At 42.4% G+C, this 21,016-nt stretch overlaps 1 pseudogene and 3 gene segments (V, D, J or C); all 4 read left to right on the forward strand.

The window, feature by feature from the left end:
• The first annotated feature begins 1,676 nt into the window (after positions 1-1,676).
• Positions 1,677-2,346, forward strand: LOC103161999. The segment is given in 2 exon segments: positions 1,677-1,722; positions 1,830-2,346. Coding segments are annotated over 2 exon segments (563 nt in total).
• Positions 2,347-5,078: 2,732 nt separating this feature from the next.
• LOC113836043 lies at positions 5,079-5,593 on the forward strand. The segment is given in 2 exon segments: positions 5,079-5,124; positions 5,205-5,593. Coding segments are annotated over 2 exon segments (435 nt in total).
• A 5,900-nt stretch (positions 5,594-11,493) lies between these two features.
• Positions 11,494-13,462, forward strand: LOC118238959 (annotated as a pseudogene).
• A 3,409-nt stretch (positions 13,463-16,871) lies between these two features.
• LOC118238841 lies at positions 16,872-17,328 on the forward strand (the record flags this gene model as incomplete). The annotated part of the segment is given in 2 exon segments: positions 16,872-16,914; positions 16,997-17,328. Coding segments are annotated over 2 exon segments (375 nt in total), but the record flags the coding sequence as incomplete, so codon positions are not given.
• Positions 17,329-21,016: the final 3,688 nt, after the last annotated feature.

Genomic DNA, 21,016 nt, shown 5'->3' on the forward strand with positions numbered 1-21,016 from the left:
GCCTTGTCAGGTAGACTTGATGGACGACTCATCTTCTCTAATATGTATAGGAGACATAATCTCAGAGAAGATTCACTCTTCATAAGGAGTACACACTCTTTCTACTCCATCTCCTACAACAATTCCTAAACCTATGAGGCAGGATATGGGCCGTAGATGCATGAGGTGAGGTGTGGGCTTAACAATTCTGCATTTTATCTGCTGTGGTTTTCTGTAATGGTCTCCAAATTTTGCAGACAAGTTTCCTTGATCAGTGGAGATAACAACAATTATTTGGAAGTATGAAGATGAAGGGTTGGAGTGTAATTAGAGATAATGCTAGTTAGTGGCAGTTAAATGTTTTCCTCCAAGGTCTGTGATGTAAGAAGAAACCCTGGGTAGTTGACTAGGTTTCCAGCACCAGGCAGTATTTCCTTCTTAGAGGTGAGGCTTTTAACCAAATGGTCAATTCATAGCATCTCCTTATATAGGTATTCCTAATCTGGATGCCAATATCTTTTACAGAAACCTATGAATGCATCTTTCAACATTAAATTTGAAAGAATTTGAGACAGCCTGGCTTGTGGGGACTCAAGTGTTTTCCCTAATCATTAACCTGAACTACAGTCTATGCAGCTAAGGAGGTGAAGCTCATAGGCACTAGCTGTGTGACACTTGCTTGAATTCATTTTTAATCATCAAAATCTATTTAAACTAACTTTATTACTATCAACTAGACAGTTCAGCTTAAGAAGAAATCTTCTTCATAATAATCCACAGGTAAAAATGTCCAGTAGAATGGGATGCTTCCACCAGATAAACACACTACATTACAGGCAGTGGGGATCTCCCTACATCCATTTACACCATGCCAGGTAGCAGAGAAATATGGCAGAAGCAAACACGTAAAGGCACAGTGGGAGCAAAAGACATTTTGGAGTCTGTGGTCTCAGGTTTTGCCTATCAGAGATTCACCCACCAGGGCTTCAGCTCATGGTCAGGTGACACCTGAACTTCTCTTGCCACCTGCAGATCCTCTGACAGGGCCCCCTGCAGACAAGCAGAAGTCAAAGCTCAGCTCCACCTTGAAGTTCAGCTTCTCAGTCACTCCCCATTGCTAGGCACCAATAGGTAAACGTGCAGCAAAGGAAAACTGAATTAGAGGAAAACATAAGAAATTCACAGAGTGTCTGGAAAAGGCTCATGCATGTGATTAGCGGAACACTGGAATTCAGGCATGTCACATGACCTCCATACAGAAAGAGGGTTCCCAAACTCAGGCAGCAGCTGCACACAAAGCTATTGCTCAGCAGGGAGTTTTATGTTCATCAAGGCTGAGGTCCACACAGCAGTGTCAACTCCTACAGAAATAAGCACCGCAGAGCAATGTCACTCTGGTTTGTAATCTCAGACACGGAGTATTGATTTGAAATGAACATCAAAATGAGTCTCTTGCTTGTAAAAGATATAATGGGAGATGCTTATAAAACAGTCTAACTTAATACCCTTTCCCCAACATTAATATTATGATCTTATTCCTCCAGCACATTAACAAATAACACAGGACCTGCCATCTTCAGGTTCCACTACAGAGCTTGCTATAAAGCAGGAAGACATGCAAATGGACCCTCTCTCTCCTCATGAAAAGCAGCAGAGGAGCTCAGCTGTGGATCCCAAGACTTCACTCAGGGATCAGCATGGAGTTGGGGCTGAGCTGCATTTTCCTTGTTGCTCTTTTAAAAGGTAATTTATGGAGAGCAGTAGATGCTGACTGTGTGAGTGGACATTAATCTGAGGGACAATGGACATGTGTGATGATTTCTTGACCAGGATTTTTTGTGTGTTTTCAGGTGTTCAGTGTGAAGTGAAGCTGGTGGAGTCTGGGGGTGGCCTGGTGAAGCCTGGGGGTCCCGGAAACTCTCCTGTGCAGCCTCTGGATTCACCTTCAGTAGCTACTGGATGAGCTGGGTCCGCCAGGCTCCCGGCAAGGGCCTGGAGTGGGTTGGAGATATTAATGAAGGTGGCAGTACCACAAGGTATGCACCATCCGTGAAGGGCCGGTTCACCATCTCCAGGGACAATGCCAAGAACACTCTGTACCTGCAAATGAACAGTGTGAAGTCTGAGGACACTGCCACTTATTACTGTGCTAGACACACAGTGAGTGATCTCAGTGTGAACCCAGACATAAACCTCACTGTGTGGCCGCTTTCAGTCACCAGGGGGCGCACAGCACACACTGAACACAGGTTCATCCCAGGAGATTATGCAGTCAGGCTTAGAGGAAGCACCAATCAGGTGTCTGGGCTGCCCTTTTTCTTGCTGTTTTCTGGAAATTCTGTCTCCACGTGTGATGTGAAGGGATAAAGTGTCCTCAAAACATTACATGTTCTCTTTGTACTATTTTAAAAATATGAAGCACAGTTCCCATAACAAGATGCAAACCGATAGCTATGAGGACATAAAGGACATTAACACAGTCACTGAAATCACATGATAAGGAATTCCTGGACTTTCCTGCGTCCTTTCTTACTCTAGGCAGAGTATTGTTCGGATTCTTGTTTATAATACTCATAAATTTTTGTATAAATGAAAACCAAGAGGAAGGTGGGGCTGAGATCATTACCATCAACCCTAGCAGGCGGGGATCCTTCCCTGAACCCTCCCTCCTCTCCTCTAACTGAGGACTGTGCGCTGTAATCCAGATGTGACCCAGCTGTGCTTTTAGCTAACTCAGTTTATTACTGCAGGACTTTCATCTCTGTTCATCGTGGAAATTTGTTTAAACTGATCCCTTCAGTTGTTGAAAGATGTGAATGAGTGTGGTAACTATGGTTTCAACAGTGGGGGACAAACAGATTTGTCATTGAAGCTTAGGGACAGGTCATTTGTGCTGAATTGATGAACTTCATGTTGAGTGAGAAACCCTATATTAAAGACGGGTTATAAAGTGAGAGGGGAAAGACAGCCAATACCAACTCTTGCCTCTGTATGTGTGTATACACACAAGCACACTCATCTGTGTACACAACTGTATAAAACCACAAGACTTTAAAACAGCACACAGAGGGAGGGAGAGAGAAAGAGAGAGAGAGAGAGAGAGAGAGAGAGAGAGAGAGAGAGAGAGAGAGAGAGAAAGGACATAGTAAGTGGACTTGAAGAAATAGTCTGAAGATCCAAAACAAAAGAGTCAGCATTTGGTTCATCAATTTGCCTCATTTTGGTGTTCCATAAAATACCAATTTTTGGAATTTCTACAAGAGTTTTTGCACAGCTAGTCCTTGCCTTATAGTCTATGATACTCTACTCCAGAAACCATCAATGGTTGAATGTCTGAACAAGTGTGGCATTTCCAGGAAATACCATGTTGTCTCTCAACAGGTAGCCTGCAGTTTCCATGTCACAGTGTAGATAAATCTGGAAGAGACTGAACGTGAAAAGAAACACAGACTATTATCTCATACATCACATTTCAATCTCAGTGATAATCAAGGACAGATAAATCCTAGAGAAGCACTGTTGAGTGAGGACGGGGACCTGGGAACATGGGTGTGCACAGGGGATGCATGGATTTCTTTGTGTCTGAAGTTATGTTAGGAAGTAGAGAGCCAGGGACTTCCCAGCTTTGTGAAGGCTGTAATTGTCAGGTTTCTGCTCACATAAATAGTTGCTCATGTGAATTTCACACAAACCTAGAACTTGATGAAGATAGAGAATTAAATGATGAAAAGTGATTTGAATTGAAATTAATAAACCTATGAATGGTACAGTGAATACATCTCCCATGGAGAAAAAAACACATTTGAATTCTGAATGAGGCTGTGAGTTCATGCCAGAGAGAGATAGAATCACAGAGGACACAAGAGACAAAAATGTCCATTCTCTTGTCCTGTGTGAGATGTAGAGAGAAACATCTAATTCCAAGTCTCTAAGCTATGTCACTGACTGTGACAGATCTGTGCCCCCTCAGACCAGAAATCATTTAGTATCATGATTAACATTATGAGAAATATTGAAACATCTAACACAGGAGAGATCAATATCTGGAAAGAGCAACAGCTAAATGCTCAGTAGAGGAACTGTTTCACATGGCACAAGAAATCACCATTGCTTATGTAATTATCATGCTAATAGCAGAAGTAAACAAAAATAATTTAAAGCATATTCTGAAATTATCAGAAAATTATGTTATTCTGAATTCTTTTTTTTCCCCATTTCCAAGTCAAGGATTGGCTCTGAGACAGGACTTTGTTCAAGATAAAGGGAGCCATCATGATGCTCTGACCATCAGCCTGGGGCCAGCAAGCGACAGGGAGTCAGTGGGCACTAAATCAACGGTAACCTTGAGTAGGTGCACAGGAGGCCAGAAAGCACTTCCTGTGAGCCCTGTCTTCCTCTCCCAGCCCAGTGTGCAGAAGAAACTGCAAGACCTTGGAGCTGGCAGTTGTTGGCCTTAAACATCAATAGTCTCAAGAAAAAAAGCAGACTGCATTGCTCTTTAACATCACTGAACCTGTGAGGAAATCCCTCGGCCCTGTGAACTGTGACTTTCATCATTCTCTGTCATTCTTCTCTTTCTCCAGGATGCTCAGCATCTGAGAGAATTGAGATAACTGACCATGTCTCTGCTACAGGTTATGTTTTCTGTTGCTGCTGCTTTTAAAGATTTCAGAAATAGATGGCAGTGTAAACATGAAGCTGCCAAGGTTGAATGAATAGAATATCAAATATATGAGGCAGGAGATGGAAAGATCAGTAAATCAATTAAATACAACTCTCTTCCATACAATTACAGACTGCATAACTGCCAGCCTGCAAATGACACATACTGTCCATTGCTGAATTCACACAATTCTCATTAGATGTGTTGACTACTGAGGACCTGGGTCTTCTCATGTTGGCTCCTTTCTATGGTGAGCAGAAGTGAACTTCCCTGAGACATCCTGTGTATCTCATCACAGACTGGCTCCCCCGAGACACATAATTTATGTACTCCATCAGAGTCAGCTCCTGGTGAGGGAATGCAAATCTCTCCTGATTCCACCCAAGCATAGGTTGAAAAGCCAAAGCTGGGCCTGGACACTCACTGGTGTGCAGCCATGGCCCTGTTTGCCTCCTCATTCCTGCTGCTGATTGTGCCTGCATGTGAGTGCCATGGATTCCTACTCTATGAACTCCCATAATTCACTCTGTGCCAACCTTACCTTCTCCTTTTTCCTCCACAGATGTCCTGTCCCAGGTTACCCTGAAGGAGTCTGGCCCAGGGCTGTTGCAGCCTTCCCAGACTCTCAGTCTGACCTGCTCTTTCTCTGGGTTTTCACTGAGCACTTCTGGTATGGTTGTGGGCTGGATCCGCCAGCCCTCAGGGAAGGGTCTGGAGTGGCTGGCACACATTTGGTGGAATGATGATAAATACTACAACCCAACCCTGAAGAGCCGCCTCACAATCTCCAAGGACACATCCAACAACCGGGTAACCCTCAAGATCACCAGTGTGGACACTGAAGACACTGCCACATACTACTGTGCTCGAGTATTGAATACCACAGAGACACAGCCTCATTTGGTGTCTGTACAAAATTTCAGGAAGCTTCTCATCTCTTTCCCTTCCTAATACGGGGGGAGAGTTACATCTTTCCTGTGAGCCTCTGGGGTTTCCTCTTCACTGCTAACTTCAGAGCCCGGGCTTCCTGTTATACACCATCATTCATTTTTAAGATGTTTAGAAATGAGTCTGTCTGTGTTTGGTTATACAATAATTGAGGAAGTCTGGTGCTCAAGCCAGGTGATTCAAAGCTATTGTTTCACTCTGTACTTTCTCTCAAATTCGCACAGCAGGAATTTCTAAATTACTGTAATTTATTCTTCATTGAATAACTCCATACTGGGGATATGGGCTTTTCTGTGTAAGCACTCAGAAACTGAGACTCTGGTGAAAGGATTGCTAAGGAACCTCTGAGATATCTCAGTCTATTGCCAAGTCACTTGGTTCTCTCCACAAACTGGTGATAAGGTCATGATGCTGAGGACAACACTTGTGTATCACAGTGGACACTGGGAAGGTGATCTGATATTTAACTAGATGTTTTCTCTTCTACTGACTGGCATTCATAGCTATTGAAGATATTTTTCCATGAGAACGAGAAGGGCAATAACCAACCTAGATACAAATGCTGTGAGTTATAATGGTGACCATCCCATGAGAAATGTTGTTGCAATTGTTGTGGATGTAATGGGTCATTCTCTGTTTGGATTTCATGTGCTGTCCATGAGATGAAACCCATGTCGGACAATGCCAAGAAGGCCAAAAAACTGGGTCTAGATACACCATAGCCCCAGTTGAAACCACATGCTATTTTCTCATAAAGGAACATGTCAATAAAATTATTCTTAATCGTGTGCCCTCATAGGCACATAAGTCAGGGCCTAAGTCAGCCATCAGCAGAGAACATTTTCTTTTTCCATAAGTGGAAACTGACTTAGACAGAAACGGACAATATGTAGAGAGTGATGTATATTTGGGCACTCACTATAAATGGGTAGTCTTCATCAAACCTTATCCACAGGATTGTGCAAACAATTCAGGGAAGGAGGTGGAAAGATCCTAAGAGTGAGAAGTGATAAATGACTCCAAGGAAACAGTTTCCTGCACTCACAGTGGGAATTATGCACACATGAACTCACAGAGACTGTGGTAGCAAGCACAAGGCTTACACAAGTTCACGCCAGAAGTGTTCTCAGGGCTGAGTGTTACAAGTGGACAAGAGCTCCCACTATTAATCAAGAAACTATCTGCAATTTATAACCACTAGCAAAGGAGAAATTTAGCCCAATTCCATTAGTCTCCCTGGTATATTAATCACACTTCACTGACTATATTAATTACGCCCCATGACCAGGAATTAGCAAAAAGAAAACTTGAACAATGACATTTTGGACAGCTTTTGTCTTATATAACTTTATTTAAGTTTCCTTTTTTTCATTGATATTTTTGTATGTGTACATATTTTGGTTTCTGATTTTGTATCCTTGAGAGTATGTGTGTGTTTATGAGATACATAGATTGATGATACTTTCTTGTATTTTGTTCATTTGTTTAAGGAGTGAGAGAAATAAAGGCTTTAGAGTTGTGTTGATAGGGAGGGGAGAAGTCTTGGAGTATGTGACAGAGGGGGAATATATTATCTAGAAATATTTTTCAATGAAGCAATTTTAAATAAAACATACAAGAGTCACCCCAATCAGATATGTGTCTATGGATATTCAATATATTATAACATTTGGATAGAGAGAACAAATTTCTTTTTTATTCTTGTATGTACATGTGCAACCTGGTTGGAGAGTTTGCAACAATTTCCATCCAGTTACTTAACTGCACTACTCTTCCCTCTCTTATAATGTCCATCCTCCTGCACTGATGATAATCAGGTAGGAATCTATGGAGTTTTCTAAATGTCATTGTTCAGACATTTTCTCAGAACAAGTGCAGAGTCATCAGAGATAGGAGATAATATTTCAGTTTCCATCAGCTCATTTGTCATTGTCCTCCATGACATCATCAAGACTGTCTTCATGACCCATGTCTCTGCTGTAATTCTGAATTCATTCCCATTGCAGATCTCTATGGTTCAGACTTCCTAGAGTTGGTCCGTTTTGATTATCTCTAAGAAGATTTGTCACTACTAATCTGTTTTGACAATTACAGACCCATTTCATCCCTAAGTTCAAAATGGTTTTGCCTCTAAAGTCACTCAGGCCCTGAGCTGTTTCAATATTTAATCATTTTGATCAATATCTCACTCTTTTGTAAAGTCACTAAGTATTTTTATTGCAAAAGTGAAACAATGCAGAGTGAGTGATCTGCCAGAAATAAAAGTGATTAAATTTGCCCATCAGGAAACCATAGACCTTTATTTGTGTGATTGTTAGCAGATTATCCATGGGATTTCCTTACTAGGATAGTGTTTGAGATTCAGGAGGAACCAAGAGAAAGGCAGAATCAACCTCCTGTACCCCAGAATCCTAAGAAATCTAAACTCTCCCTTCCTCTTCCCAGGGTACATACTGGGCTCAGACCTGAGCAATGTGAATTTTATCACATGCATTTTTACACTTGGATCATTCTTGCATTTCCCACATCACTTTGTTCAACAATTAAAAGCAATTTCTGAACTTTGTGGCCTGTGTTTATATAGACTGCTAAATTTCCAGGAAATGAGTCTTGGGCATGCTTTTAGTGGAGTATTTAGACTAGCTTTGTCCCTGGATGTTCCTGTGACGGTAGTTCTACAGTAGGTTAATTGAGTTAGGAAGACCCACCCTATGTGTAAGTATTCATCTCTTTCTTATAATAAGCAATATTCCTTGATAACACCATTAATTGGGTTAGGTAGGCCGTTTCCATTATAGGAATGGTAACAGTTGTCAAGGTAGAACCAGAGTCTATGTTAAATGGAGAAAGGTGGTGCTCTTTTGCTTTATGCTGTCTGTCATTCAATCTGTTGGGCTGAGGAATAATTTATATGAAGAACAGATTGATCTTGTCCTGTATATGCAAACTTGACATTTGGTTTTATTTGTGAATTAAGTAAAACTATTAGTATTAGTGGTCATCTTTGATCATTAACCCTCCTGAGCATAAAAGCATGTCAGCTAATAAAAATGAGGCTGCTTTGTATTTGTGAACCCTGACACAGGACCAGCAGGGGGCGCAGGTCACAGATGGAGGGAGGGACAGGGCAGGAATAGGTGTAGACATGACTGAGGGCTGGTTTTTGTGGTCACAGCTGTCGCCCCATCTGCTGATTTCTCAGGATACTCTCTGTGTTTATGTTCTGTGAAATCTGAGACAACAGAGTTCTCTTCTGCCACAATTTACAATATATACACCACACAATTTAACGTGAATTACATGGAAATAACTCACCTCTGAGACCTAGGTTGTAACCCTGTGTGACATAGTTAAGGATGTTAGTGAATGAAAACAAGAAATAAAATTTAAAAAAAGCATGACTTGCAGCAGGTATGGTGGAGGAGTAACTTTATTATAGGTATGTCAGAGAGCATAGCCAGAGGCTTGGACATCTGTGAGAGTCCAGAGTGGACACTACCCTGGGTCATGTGACGAGTGGGGGAAGTGGTAAGGGGAGGGAAGACAGGGGACCCAGGTGAAGAACTCAGGACGCCCAAAAAAGATGAAAAGGACCAGGTAACTGAAACAGTTGGATTATATACAGAAGAGCAGCTCAGGTAGGGAAGCCCAGCCCAGGGCTGGAATGTTTAGGTTATGTAGAAGGAGATGCCAGCCAGGAGGACCCTGTAAGAGGTAGGGACTGAGGGAGGCAGGGAGATATGGTGTTCACTTTCGGCCGTGATATTTTTAATTGGCACCTCATTCATTTGTCCCAGGTTTGAAAGCTAACATCTCAGGCTTTTACTAATAATAAACAAATGATTAGAAGCTATGTGTAATCTTCTCTATGACTACTTCCTGCCACACTGAGGCATCATTGTTAGGTGGTGTAATGGTTGACTGTAATAGATTCCATGAAAACCTGGATAAAGGGAAGTCAGGTATTTATTTGGGACTTACTCATGAATAAAAAATAGATAGAGAACCAGTGAGGTCTTCTGCCCAGAGATCTGGAAGCTGAGACCTGATCTGCAAACACAGTTGAGGACAAGAGCTCCCCTCTCAGTCTGCATGCAGCACCTGAGTCTCCAACAGGAAGGGGCTGGAACCTAAAAGACTATTGGGTGGGTGAATTCCCACAACAGGGTGGGGCAGAAGAAGCTGGAATGCTGGTCCTGTGCAGGCCGATCAGGGTCTAAGGAAACTTCTAGGCTAGAGACATGTGGGCATTAGTTGGAGCAATTTGTGAGCCTGGACCCTAGGAGATGAGCCATTTTAAACCTGTTTCAGGATGCATATTTTGAGGGAAAGCCTGGAACAGTCTGCATTTGGTTTAAATGTGATGCAACAAATAGACTAGGGAGAAAGGTCAAATAAGAGGTTTAGGGAAATTTTGCTCTCGGTGTACATTTGAAAATTTATGCCCATGGACCTTGTGAATCAGAGAAGATGGATCCAAGACCAGGAGATGAGGACAGACACAGAGACAGTGAGACAGACAGTGAAGAAGATCCCACTCTCAGGATTCGGGAAATCAAGTAGGAAACAGGTAGGAAAAAAAAGGTGTCCTGAAAGATTCTCTCACTGAGGAGTGCCTGGGTTTATCAGGAACTGGAAGGCACACAGTGTCCCAGGAGCCAAGGACTCTGACCTGGAAATCTATGACATTTTCCTCTCAGTGTAGCAGGACTGGACCAACTCCATGATGCCTCACAAAATGTGATGAGTCAAGCAATGACAAGATGGTTAATTTTCAAAGTGCAGTGACTCAGCTGGATCCAACTGCCAGCAGGTAAATCCCCGGCCACATTAGAGGAACATTAGTAATGATACAGGAAGCAAGTAAAATCATTCTCTGTCACATCCATTCAGTGTTCTCTGGAAAACAAGCACCCCTTTCCCACGCAGCTGAGCTCTGTGAACAAGGAAGTAGCATGAATGTCTTACTGCTCAAGCTACACTGTGAATGTTGAGTGCAAACCAATACATACTAACTTGCACTGGTCAGCAGGGGTCACAGTGGAGCCAAAAATCAGCAGGAAAGAAATAAGATGAGGATAGGAGGGGACTCCATGTTCTCTGTGGAATTCTTATAGAAGCCTATACATGAACAGCACCTATTGAAGGTTGTATGTGAAGTCCCCAGTATTCAAACACAGTAAAACTTTTTGTTAAATATTGCACATTTTATTTTCTTGTTTGTTTTATTAAGATTTATTTATTTTTGGTATTTGAAATTTTTTTCATATAGTATTTTTAGATCACAATCTCACTGCCCAATTCCTCCCTGATTTTTACTATCTCCTTACCACTCAACTACACAGCCTACACATGGGCAAAAACAAAGAATACAAGAACAAATGCACTCACACACACACACACACACACACACACACACACACACACACACACACACGGGAAACACAGAGCTGCAAACATCTGGGAAAGCAAAGCAAATATTGTTCCTCCAGGAGAGAAGAACACAAATTCTGCTAATTTCAGGAGCTTTGGAAATATCCAATCACAATTATTAGTATCAACGGAACCCAGTCTCTTCACCTCGAGAACCAAATATCTCAGGTTCCAATTCTATTTGTAAATTGAAAGATTAGGCCTTGATGTTTCTGTAGGGTCTGCACAGGTCTCAGGAATGGCTCCTTCTTCAGACAGGATGAGGATTTGGACCTCAGCATCCTGCTGCCTGACCCAGGTGTCCTCTACCTCCTCATTCTCCAGCTGGACCAGGTCCTTATCTAAGAAGCGCCCTGCTCATGAATATGCAAATCACAGGAGACTATGGTGGTAAATACAGGGATGTCCACACCACCAACAACACATGATCAGTGTCCTCTCCACAGTCACTGAGCACACAGGTCCTCACCATGGGATGGAGCTGGATCATCCTCTTCCTGGTGACAGCAGCTACAGGTGAGGGCTCCAAGTTCCAGAGTTAAGGATGGGGAATGTACTCAGGTGACAGTGACATCCACTCTGCATTTCTCTCCAGGTGTCCACTCCCAGGTCCAGCTGCAGCAGTCTGGGCCTGAGCTGGTGAAGCCTGGTGCCTCAGTGAAGATATCCTGCAAGACTTCAGGCTACACCTTCACTGATGGTTATATGCACTGGGTTGAGCAGAAGCCTGGGCAGGGCCTGGTGTAGATTGGAAGAATTGATCCTGATAATGGTAATACTCAGTACAATCAGAAGTTCCAGGGCAAGGCCACACTGACTAGAGACAAATCCTCCAGCACAGCCTACATGGAGCTCAGCAGTCTGACATCTGAGGACTCTGCTGTCTATTGCTGTGCAAGAGACACAGTGTTACAACCACATCCTGAGTGTGTCAGAAAACCCTGGAGGAGCAGGAAGCTGAGAGGACACAGAAGATTGGCCTGGGGACTTTCGCAGAATTCATAAATATGGGTTCCCCTTTTTCATCGTCCTCCTAACAGTCCTATAGGGTGTTTGTCAAGCTTTCCAAATGCCATCTGAGAATGAAGTGGTGATGACTGAGTAAGCCCTGTGGTCCTGCAGTAACTAGACATTGAGGAGATCTTTATCAGTGACCACCTCCATTGACATGCTTCTGCTTTAATGAAACAGAGAAAAAGACTCTGTGACAATACATTGTGAGGGTGTGTGTGTGTGTGTGTGTGTGTGTGTGTGTGTGTGTGTGTGTCCTTTAAATCTAAGATATTAGAATTGTTATTGGCATATCTGGGTATACACTATAATATGAATTTTGCTAGGAAAATAAAAGTCAACAATAGCTGAACAAACAAAAACACCTTTCAAAAAATTCAGTAATGTATCTAACAGCACACCAAATACTTTGGTGGAAGTTTTCTCCATAGATTTGTGGTGTCTCTTTATGTTTCCTCATAATTTAAATTCTATATAATCATTTATAGGTAAGTCTAATCCTGTATTGCTTTTGTTGGTAGCAATCAAATTTCGTATCATTTGAGAGATTACGATGGAGACAAATGTCATTTTGTGAAGTCCTCTCCATATAGAATCTATCACTTTGCAGACATTCTGGGCTCCTGCTCATATAACATGGGCCAGAGGAGCAGGATTGGAAACTGGTGATGTAAAAGGCATTGATGTCATCAGGAGCCCAGTTGATCATTCCCCTGTTTCCTCAATTTCATTGCCTTTGTCACAAGTTTTATTTTCACACTGATTGACACTGACTGGACAACAGTGAATTGCACATGATAACTGCACCCCCCACACCAACACACACACACACACACACACACACACACACACACACACACAGAGAGAGAGAGAGAGAGAGAGAGAGAGAGAGAGAGAGAGAGAGAGAGAGAGAGATATGGAGAAAGAGATTAAGAGAGATTTTTATTTTTATAGGTGTCATGGCCAACTTATATCCATTCTTTTTTTCTTTTTCTTTTTCTTTCTTTCTCTTTTGTATTTTTTTGTTTGTCAAGATTGGTTTCTCTGTGGCTTTGGAGGCTTTGAAGTCCTGGAACTTGCTCTTGTACACCAGGCTGGTCTCGAACTCAGAGATCCTCTGCCTCTGCCTCCCAAGTGCTGGGGTTAAAGTGTGTGCCTCCAATGCCCAGCAAGAGGCTGCTAGTCTCCCCCTTGGGGAATCGAACCCTGACAGGCAGGGATTCTCACAACTCTACTACGGAGGACAACTGCTATATCCACTCTTAATTTTGGACTCAGTTATAGCTTTCATATGTCTGTATCTAAGCAATTCTATGTAGGCTTTTTGTTTTTGTTCTGTTTTATTTAGGTGAACACAATACCTTGGCTCTACATAAGCTGGATATCAGGAAAAATAATTCTGCCATTGACAGCATGGCTTCGACCTGACAATATTAATTACAAAATTTTTTTTCCTCCAAGGCCCAGTGTGCTCGCAATGGTTTATGTGCAGTATAAAATTCATCACTATCATGATCTCTCTTGCTCAGATATAAACCACAACCTCAGGATATAAAGTAAAGAGGATTCCCTTATCTGTATATCCCTGGGAACTCTCAGCAGAAAGACTAACATTGATATGAAGGTTGGGTTGTTGTTAGATGTGAACTTTCTGCACCAATGCAAGTTTCATAGGCCTGACTTCTGTGGGGAGAGAATGGATTTCTCAAGAAGAGTCAAAGCTTCCATACTCCACAGAATTCCATCTTATGTCTACCCTGCTGCATTACAGTCAAACAAGGTCTTTCAGATAACCTTCCTGACCTATAAAGGATTGCTGATAGAGAATAAAACTGTCTACAAACATTTCAGAGCAATCCCTGCATGGGGTGAAAATAATAAATTGGAGACCATGCTCTATCAAAGAAAACACAGAGGTACACAGTCTGATATTGTGTATTATGATTTTCAAATGACAACAAGTCCATATGATCAACAACATTGCTAAGTATTTTTGCTATGAGGCATCAAAAAGGAAAACCAAAATAATTTATTCATACAGAGCCTGGAGAGTAAGTGCAGAGAGGCCAGTAAGGGTGTTTCCTTATTCTACTCAGAGTTTATTCCTCCCAGTTAACCACATACAAGGCCCGGGAGACCAACTCCTATGGCAGTTAGAACCCTCCCCTAGAAGGATACAGGATCTGTTAGTTCCTCGAATCTGTGTCACTCTCCTGGTAATGCTACAATAACAGAAATAACCCTGTTCAAAGACTCTCTCAATCACCATGAAGCCAGTTTCCTCAGAGTAGAAAGAATTTCTCTATTGGAAAACCAGGACATGCATTTGTCGACAGCAGATGGGGTTCTAGAGCACAAGGAGGTGTGCATGTGGTCCCATCCCTAACCTAGAACCTATCTCCAATCATAACATCTTTAAATTGAAAAATGAGATTTCTCAAAGTTTGTCAGGTGGAGGATATCAAATATTCCTGAGCATAGGCTGCATTTCCATCAGCAGATGCCATCAGGATCTAATGAAATACCTTTGGGAGGTTCTCTGTGTCATGATATCACATGGCTTTATTTCTATTTTATACATTTATCTATTTATCTCTTATTTTACCCTAGAGTTCCTTTGCCTATATATAACAGCTTCTCATTTTGTCTTTTTTGTGGGATTCCTGAGTAAATAAATCTGGTGGTCTCTGCAACCACACCTGTTTCTTGTGCCTTTTCTTGGGCTCTTGTCATTCTGTTTTTTTGCTTGTTTTCTCCTGTTCAAATGTGTCAATTTTTATCTAATTTTACTTTATTGTGTTTTATTCACTAGAATCCTATTTGTTGTCAAAAGACAGCAAGGTGGTGAATACGGATCGGGGGGACTTGGGAGTTGAGGAGGGAGGAGGAAGTATAGGAAGAAGCTTCTCCCATCAGCATGTGTTTCCTCTACATTCTGCAGTCAGGAAGGAGGAAGAAGCATGATGGGAAAGTGCTTCTGTGTATGTGTTTGTCTTGCTGGATGATAAATAAAATACTGTGTGGCCAATGAGACAGCAAGTTAGATAGGACTAGGAGTCAAAGAGGATTCTGGGGAATGTAGTAGAGAAGTTGTGATCCAGGCAGGAAGTGACATAGCAAGGAGACTCATTTAAGCAAGGAGAAACAGGAAGTATCCCTTTTTTCCCCATTGCCTCCTACAGCAGCGATGTGATCCCATGGTAAGGGAGAGCGCCAATGGAAGGCATCGATAAGTCCTATAAAATATATAGGTTTATGATAATTAAGACTGAGCTAACAGATGAGAATCCTAGTCATTGGCCAAGCAGCATTGTACCTAATACAAGTGTCTCTGTGCATTAATTTGGGACCTAACTCAGGCAGGCCACTGGCAAAGAGTGCACACGTGGCAAAGGGGGCTTGGTGGCTTTTGGTGGAAAGATTTATCATAACAGAAGTAGGTATGGACCCCATGCTACAATGACATGACAGCGTGCTAACTTTCTAGGAAAGAAGGGAAAACATTACTTGGCTGGAAAAGGGAAGATAAACTTGAGCAGTGTGGTCTTCCTAATCAGAAACCAGGAACTCAGGAAGCCAAGTGTGAATAGTAGATTGGAGTTGACATGAGACCAAAAAATACAGAAGCAGCAATTTCGTTCATAGCAGCATTATTTGTAAAATCCTGAACTTGGTAATAACTTAGATGCCCCTTAACAAAATAATGGATGAAGAAACTGTGATATGTTTACACAATGGAGAACTACTCAGCAGTAAGAAACAAAGACATCCTAAAATCTGCAGACAAATGGACTAAGCTGAAAAAAAACAGCCTGAGTGAGGAAACCCATTCCCACAAAACAAATATAGTGTGTACTCAATCATAAGTGGATACCAGAAATGAAGCAAAAGATACACAGACTACAATCCTCAACCCCAGAGAAACTTTAACCCTCTACCATGAACAGATAGAAGCAGATGCAGAAATCCACAACTAACCAATGGGCCAAGCTCCTGGGGTACAATCAAAGTGAGGGAGGAAGGATGATATGAACAAAGGGGTCAAGAACATGATGGGGAAGTCCACAGAATCAGCAGACCTGAGACAGTGAGAGATCAGTGACTCAGGTCTAATAACGGGGAACCTGCATAAGACTGAACAAGACTCCCTTAATATAGGTGACAGTGGTGCAGCAGGGACAATACATGAGGCCACTGATGGTGTGAACAAGATCTAACTCTAATGCACAATCAGACTTAGTGGAGCCCATTCTACATGGAGAGAGAACCTGCCCAGCCTAGACACAGGGGTGCCAGGGGGTGGGGAGGCACCTTGGTCAGGCTCAAGGAGATGATGGACAGAATTAGTAGCTTCCTAGGGAAGGACTTATACTCTACAAGGAGCAGATGGGAGGTGGGGGAGTGGGAGAGGGAAAGGGAGACGAGGGAGGAGAAACTGGAATTTGAATATAAAATTAATTAATTAAAGAATAATAATATATAAAATGTTAAGAAATAAATGAATGGAAAAAAGAAAAATATACATAGGAGCAGAAGATTGGGGGAGTGTTGGTCTAGGAAATGGAGCTGGGGTCATGCCAGTGTGTGTGTCCTGTGAGCCCTGTGGTCCCCATGCTCTCTATTCCAGACTCACTCTGTAGGAAGTCAGACACAGTGATGGCTGTGTTGTAATGAGGAAATGGAGTGGTATCCACCCTCCTCTTTTCTAAGGACAAGCCTGACTCCCCACATGCAAATGCATCCTCTAGCTCTAAGTTAAATCCCCTCCTGGGCAGTGGGAGCTCACATCTCTCTCACAGGAGGCTGACCTCTGAGAAAAGGGGGTGTAGCCTAGAAGATGAGACTGTTGGGTCTTCTGTACCTGGTGACAGCCCTTCCTGGTGAGTGTGACCATTTCATACATGTGTCCATGAGGGGATGTGACAACATGTGATTGACAGAATTGACTCTTCCTGTCTGCAGGTGTCCTGTCCCAGATCCAGCTTCAGGAGTCAGGACCTGGCCTGGTGAAGCCCTCACAGTCGCTGTCCCTCACTTGCTCTGTCACTGGTGACTCCATCACCAGTGGTTACTGGTGGACCTGGATCAGGCAGTTCCCAGGGAAGAAGCTGGAGTGGATGGGGTACATAGGTTATGGTGGTGGCACCTACTACAACCCATCCCTCAAGAGCCGCATCTCCATCACCAGAGACACAGCCAAGAACCAGTTCTTCCTTCAGCTGAGCTCTGTGACCACTGAGGACACAGCCACATATTACTGTGCAAGACACACAGTGAGGGGACTTCAGCATGAGCCCAGACACAAACCTCCCTGCAGAGGAGCTCTGGGCCAGCAGGGGGCGCTCAGCCCAAGCCAAGCCCAGGATCTCTAAGTCTTTAGAGCTAGAAAGAAAAACACCTGGTTTCTTCTGTTTTTGCTTCACACTCCCTAAGCACAGAGATGACATGAGGTCTTTTCTCTCACTCATTCTGAAATCTGTGTTTTTGTAAAGTCATATTTGTTTGTGTCTCACTGAGTCTCTCTAGAGTTTCTTTATAAAAGTCAGTTGGCCTTGGCATTGCAGTAGTTGATCCATTAAAAAATAATTCTTCCCTCGATTCTCCTTTCCCTTCATCCTCAGATACATCTTCCTGTCATAGCACTTCCTAGAGCATTGACAGAAAGTAGCTGTATTATCCACCCTACAAGGAGGGGAAGGGATTTCCTTAGATCAAGAGTTCATGGGTGAGGTACAAAGAGTGGTGTCATGGTTGTTACGCCCAAGCAAATTTGGCATATTTCATACAAAATACAAATTTTTCATTTATATTAAAACATCAATTAATCAAATTCTCCCATGTTTACACTGATAATTAACATTTTATAAGTGTATCATGGAAGACTCTGGGACCATATATGTGCTACTGGAGACACAGTCTGTAATAGGACTTCAACCCCAGAATCACTGTCAGGAACAATGCTTCCAATAGCCAAGTTTTCTTGTGTCTGAACCATGTGGCATGCCTAACTGTGCCAGAGGTATAGGAGGAGACTTCAGTGTGGACTCAGACTTAAACCCTCCATGCATAAGAGTTTGAGTTAAGCATAGCACTTAAGAAGCTCTGAGTCTACTCAGAACAACTGGATGCCCTCATGGCATATGAATCTCCCCGTGAGTGTCCTCACAAACAAGCATATGTGAACTACATTTCAGGATATGTGGTTTATTCTTGATGCTCAAAAAATAATCCTATGGATCTTTGGTACATCTTATTTTATGACAATTACTATTTGCTTATTTTCTAATACGTGGATCATTATGACCCCATAGAGCAACTAAGGCATCCATTTGCTTCTTGCTATTAGATCAAATAAACAGAAAATAAAACTCCATGTTTTTCCACAAGGGTCTGCAATTTTCAGACGTGGTGATGATAGGTTCAGATAGAAATCACAGAGGATTTAAGTAATCTGAAAACCTCCCTATTTATTCCCCATCATGGGGAGTAGAAAATAGATCTTCATGAATAAATGTTATTATCTCACCTAGAGGGAGAAATAAGCCATCTGCTGTCCCCAGCTTCCAATGTGTTAATGCTTTACTAACACACAGACGATTCACATTTTCACACAATATAACATGGAAATTTGCATCCTTGTCAAGATTACTTTTCAAACCCAATGTCCCATGTTATGATCCCTTTGAAGGTGTTTCTTGTTACCCCATATTGTGGAATGTCTAAGTGACCATTGTGCACAAGCCAGGTGCTGTCTTCTGAGGTCTCTGTTTTATCTCCCTTCTATTGGCAACAGGGTCCTTTATCTCAGTTTTCTGCTTTTTTACTGCTGTTTTCTTGTTCATGTTGCCTGCATGCTCACTGCTGTCAACTCTTTGACTCAGCTGAAGGCAGGAAAGCTGGAGTGTTTACCTGTGAGTTGGAGAAGATTAATGGGAGAAGAGATGGTTGGTGTTAGTTCAGAGTTAATGATTGCAGGTTTCAGGAATCTGGAAAAGGAAAAGAAAATCTACTTTTCCTGGCCTGAGTCTTCTGTGGATACTATTATAGTAACATCAGCCAAGTGTCCAGAAGTTTTGGTGAACAAACAGACTATAGAATATGGGATTACTGACCTCAACACAAACACAGTTCATCGAACATTTCAGTGTGAAGGTGAAAAACAAAGGAATCCACTTTCTGTTCCCTAACACCAGGGTTGAGGCTTAGGCCCACACAGTTGCCATTGACAAATGATGACCACAGTGAAATGAACTATTTCTGCTTTGATTTGGGAAAATACTTCTTCAACCACCATATTACTTCAGTTGACACAAACCTTCAGTGAGGAGGAAGAATAGACAGGAAGTAGCAGGAGGGAGGGACAGAGGAAGTGAGGAGGGGCTGGGAGGACACAGCCTTGTGTGATAGGGGTGGGAAGAGTCAAAATACATCGTATGGCAATTAAACAAAAACAGAGAAAAATAAAATAAAATACATAGAAGTCCATGGGACTGGAAAAAACTATTTTCCTTGTTGGGACTTGAGACACAACCATTCAGGAAACAAATTTCTTGCCAAGGATTTGTCAGGCCTTACTTCATCAGGAGCCTCATTTGATTCAAGTCATCACTGCATACAAAGCACACTTCTGGATCATCAGATGTCTGGGCTGAGAACAAGGTTCTCTCTATAGAACACCTGGGCACCAAGACCCTGAAATCAGCTGGGTAAACACCAACTGAAAATTACCCCAAGGCTTTGCTCTTATCACTTCTCTGGTAGCTGAAGTGAAATTGGACATTTTGTTTTATACAGTCATTCCTGGGGTTATGAAATTGATGTATCCGAATCCTTTCTACTCCTCAGAGACATGATGAAGCCAATCTAGACCTGAACCTTCATTTTTATGTGCACAGGGTTCCCTTCCACCCTGTTACATATCTGTCATAACATAATCATCCCTGGAGAATTGTCTAGCTGTTTCTGTGAGAAGAAAGTCACTGATAGGGCAACACCTACTATGTACTGAGGCAGGGAGCTCCAGGGGAGCCAGGCAGCAGAAGTCCATATCCACACTGAGGACCCTGGTGAGTTCTACACATCAGCTAGACTGTGGTTCACAAGCAAATCCAGACAAGATCAACCTGATGCAAAGGAAATGCAGGTCAGCAGGTGATTCTGGCCTCTCAGACACAAGGGGCCCCGAGAAGCAGGTGCTATCAAGGGACAGCAAGGGAGGTTACTGCATTGACCCAGAGTTTCCTTCTTTCACTTACCTACATATAACCCTGCTAAGTATATGAAATCCAAAAGAGAAAAGGTTTGATCATTTAAGGGCCAAATCATAAATGACTTCACATCACCAGTTCACTACACTTAGTTGCTTTAATGGGGTTCCTTTCACTGATAATGCCACAAAAATGAAAATGCCATAATCCACCAACCCTCTTAGCCATAGGAAGCACAGTTTCTCTGACCATCCATTTAATTACTCCATTGGACAATTGGGACCCAATTATCTCTTCTAATAAGGAGTGGCTATTCCAAGGGTCCTGGACTGATCCCACAGCCACCAAGGAAGTCCTACTTTCTCAGGGGAACTGGAGAGATGGAGGTCACACAGTCATATCAGTAGAGACCAGGTAACAGACTCTTCTCCTTCCTGAGACACATGCACTCTGCACTGCCTTTCCTAACAGACGTTACACAGAAAGCACAATGAAAATAAATTAACGCACATGAAGTTTTATTACAAATACAATATGAATAACATTTTAGAGAAATCATGCTTACACTGTTGCTTTATTTTCTCTCAGATATTTGCACCATTAACTGCTGCCCCAAGGTCTCACACAACAGAGCATGAGATATAGAAAGAATATATGCAAATAAGGCCTCCCTGTGCTCATAAAAACCATCTCTGCCCTGACCCCGCAGGTCAGGCAGAGGACTCTAGCCCGGTCTTCCCATTCAGTGAGCAGCACTGAGAACACGACAATCAAC

This window comes from Cricetulus griseus, chromosome 5 (assembly GCF_003668045.3).
Source record: "Cricetulus griseus strain 17A/GY chromosome 5, alternate assembly CriGri-PICRH-1.0, whole genome shotgun sequence".
Lineage (NCBI taxonomy): Eukaryota > Metazoa > Chordata > Mammalia > Rodentia > Cricetidae > Cricetulus > Cricetulus griseus.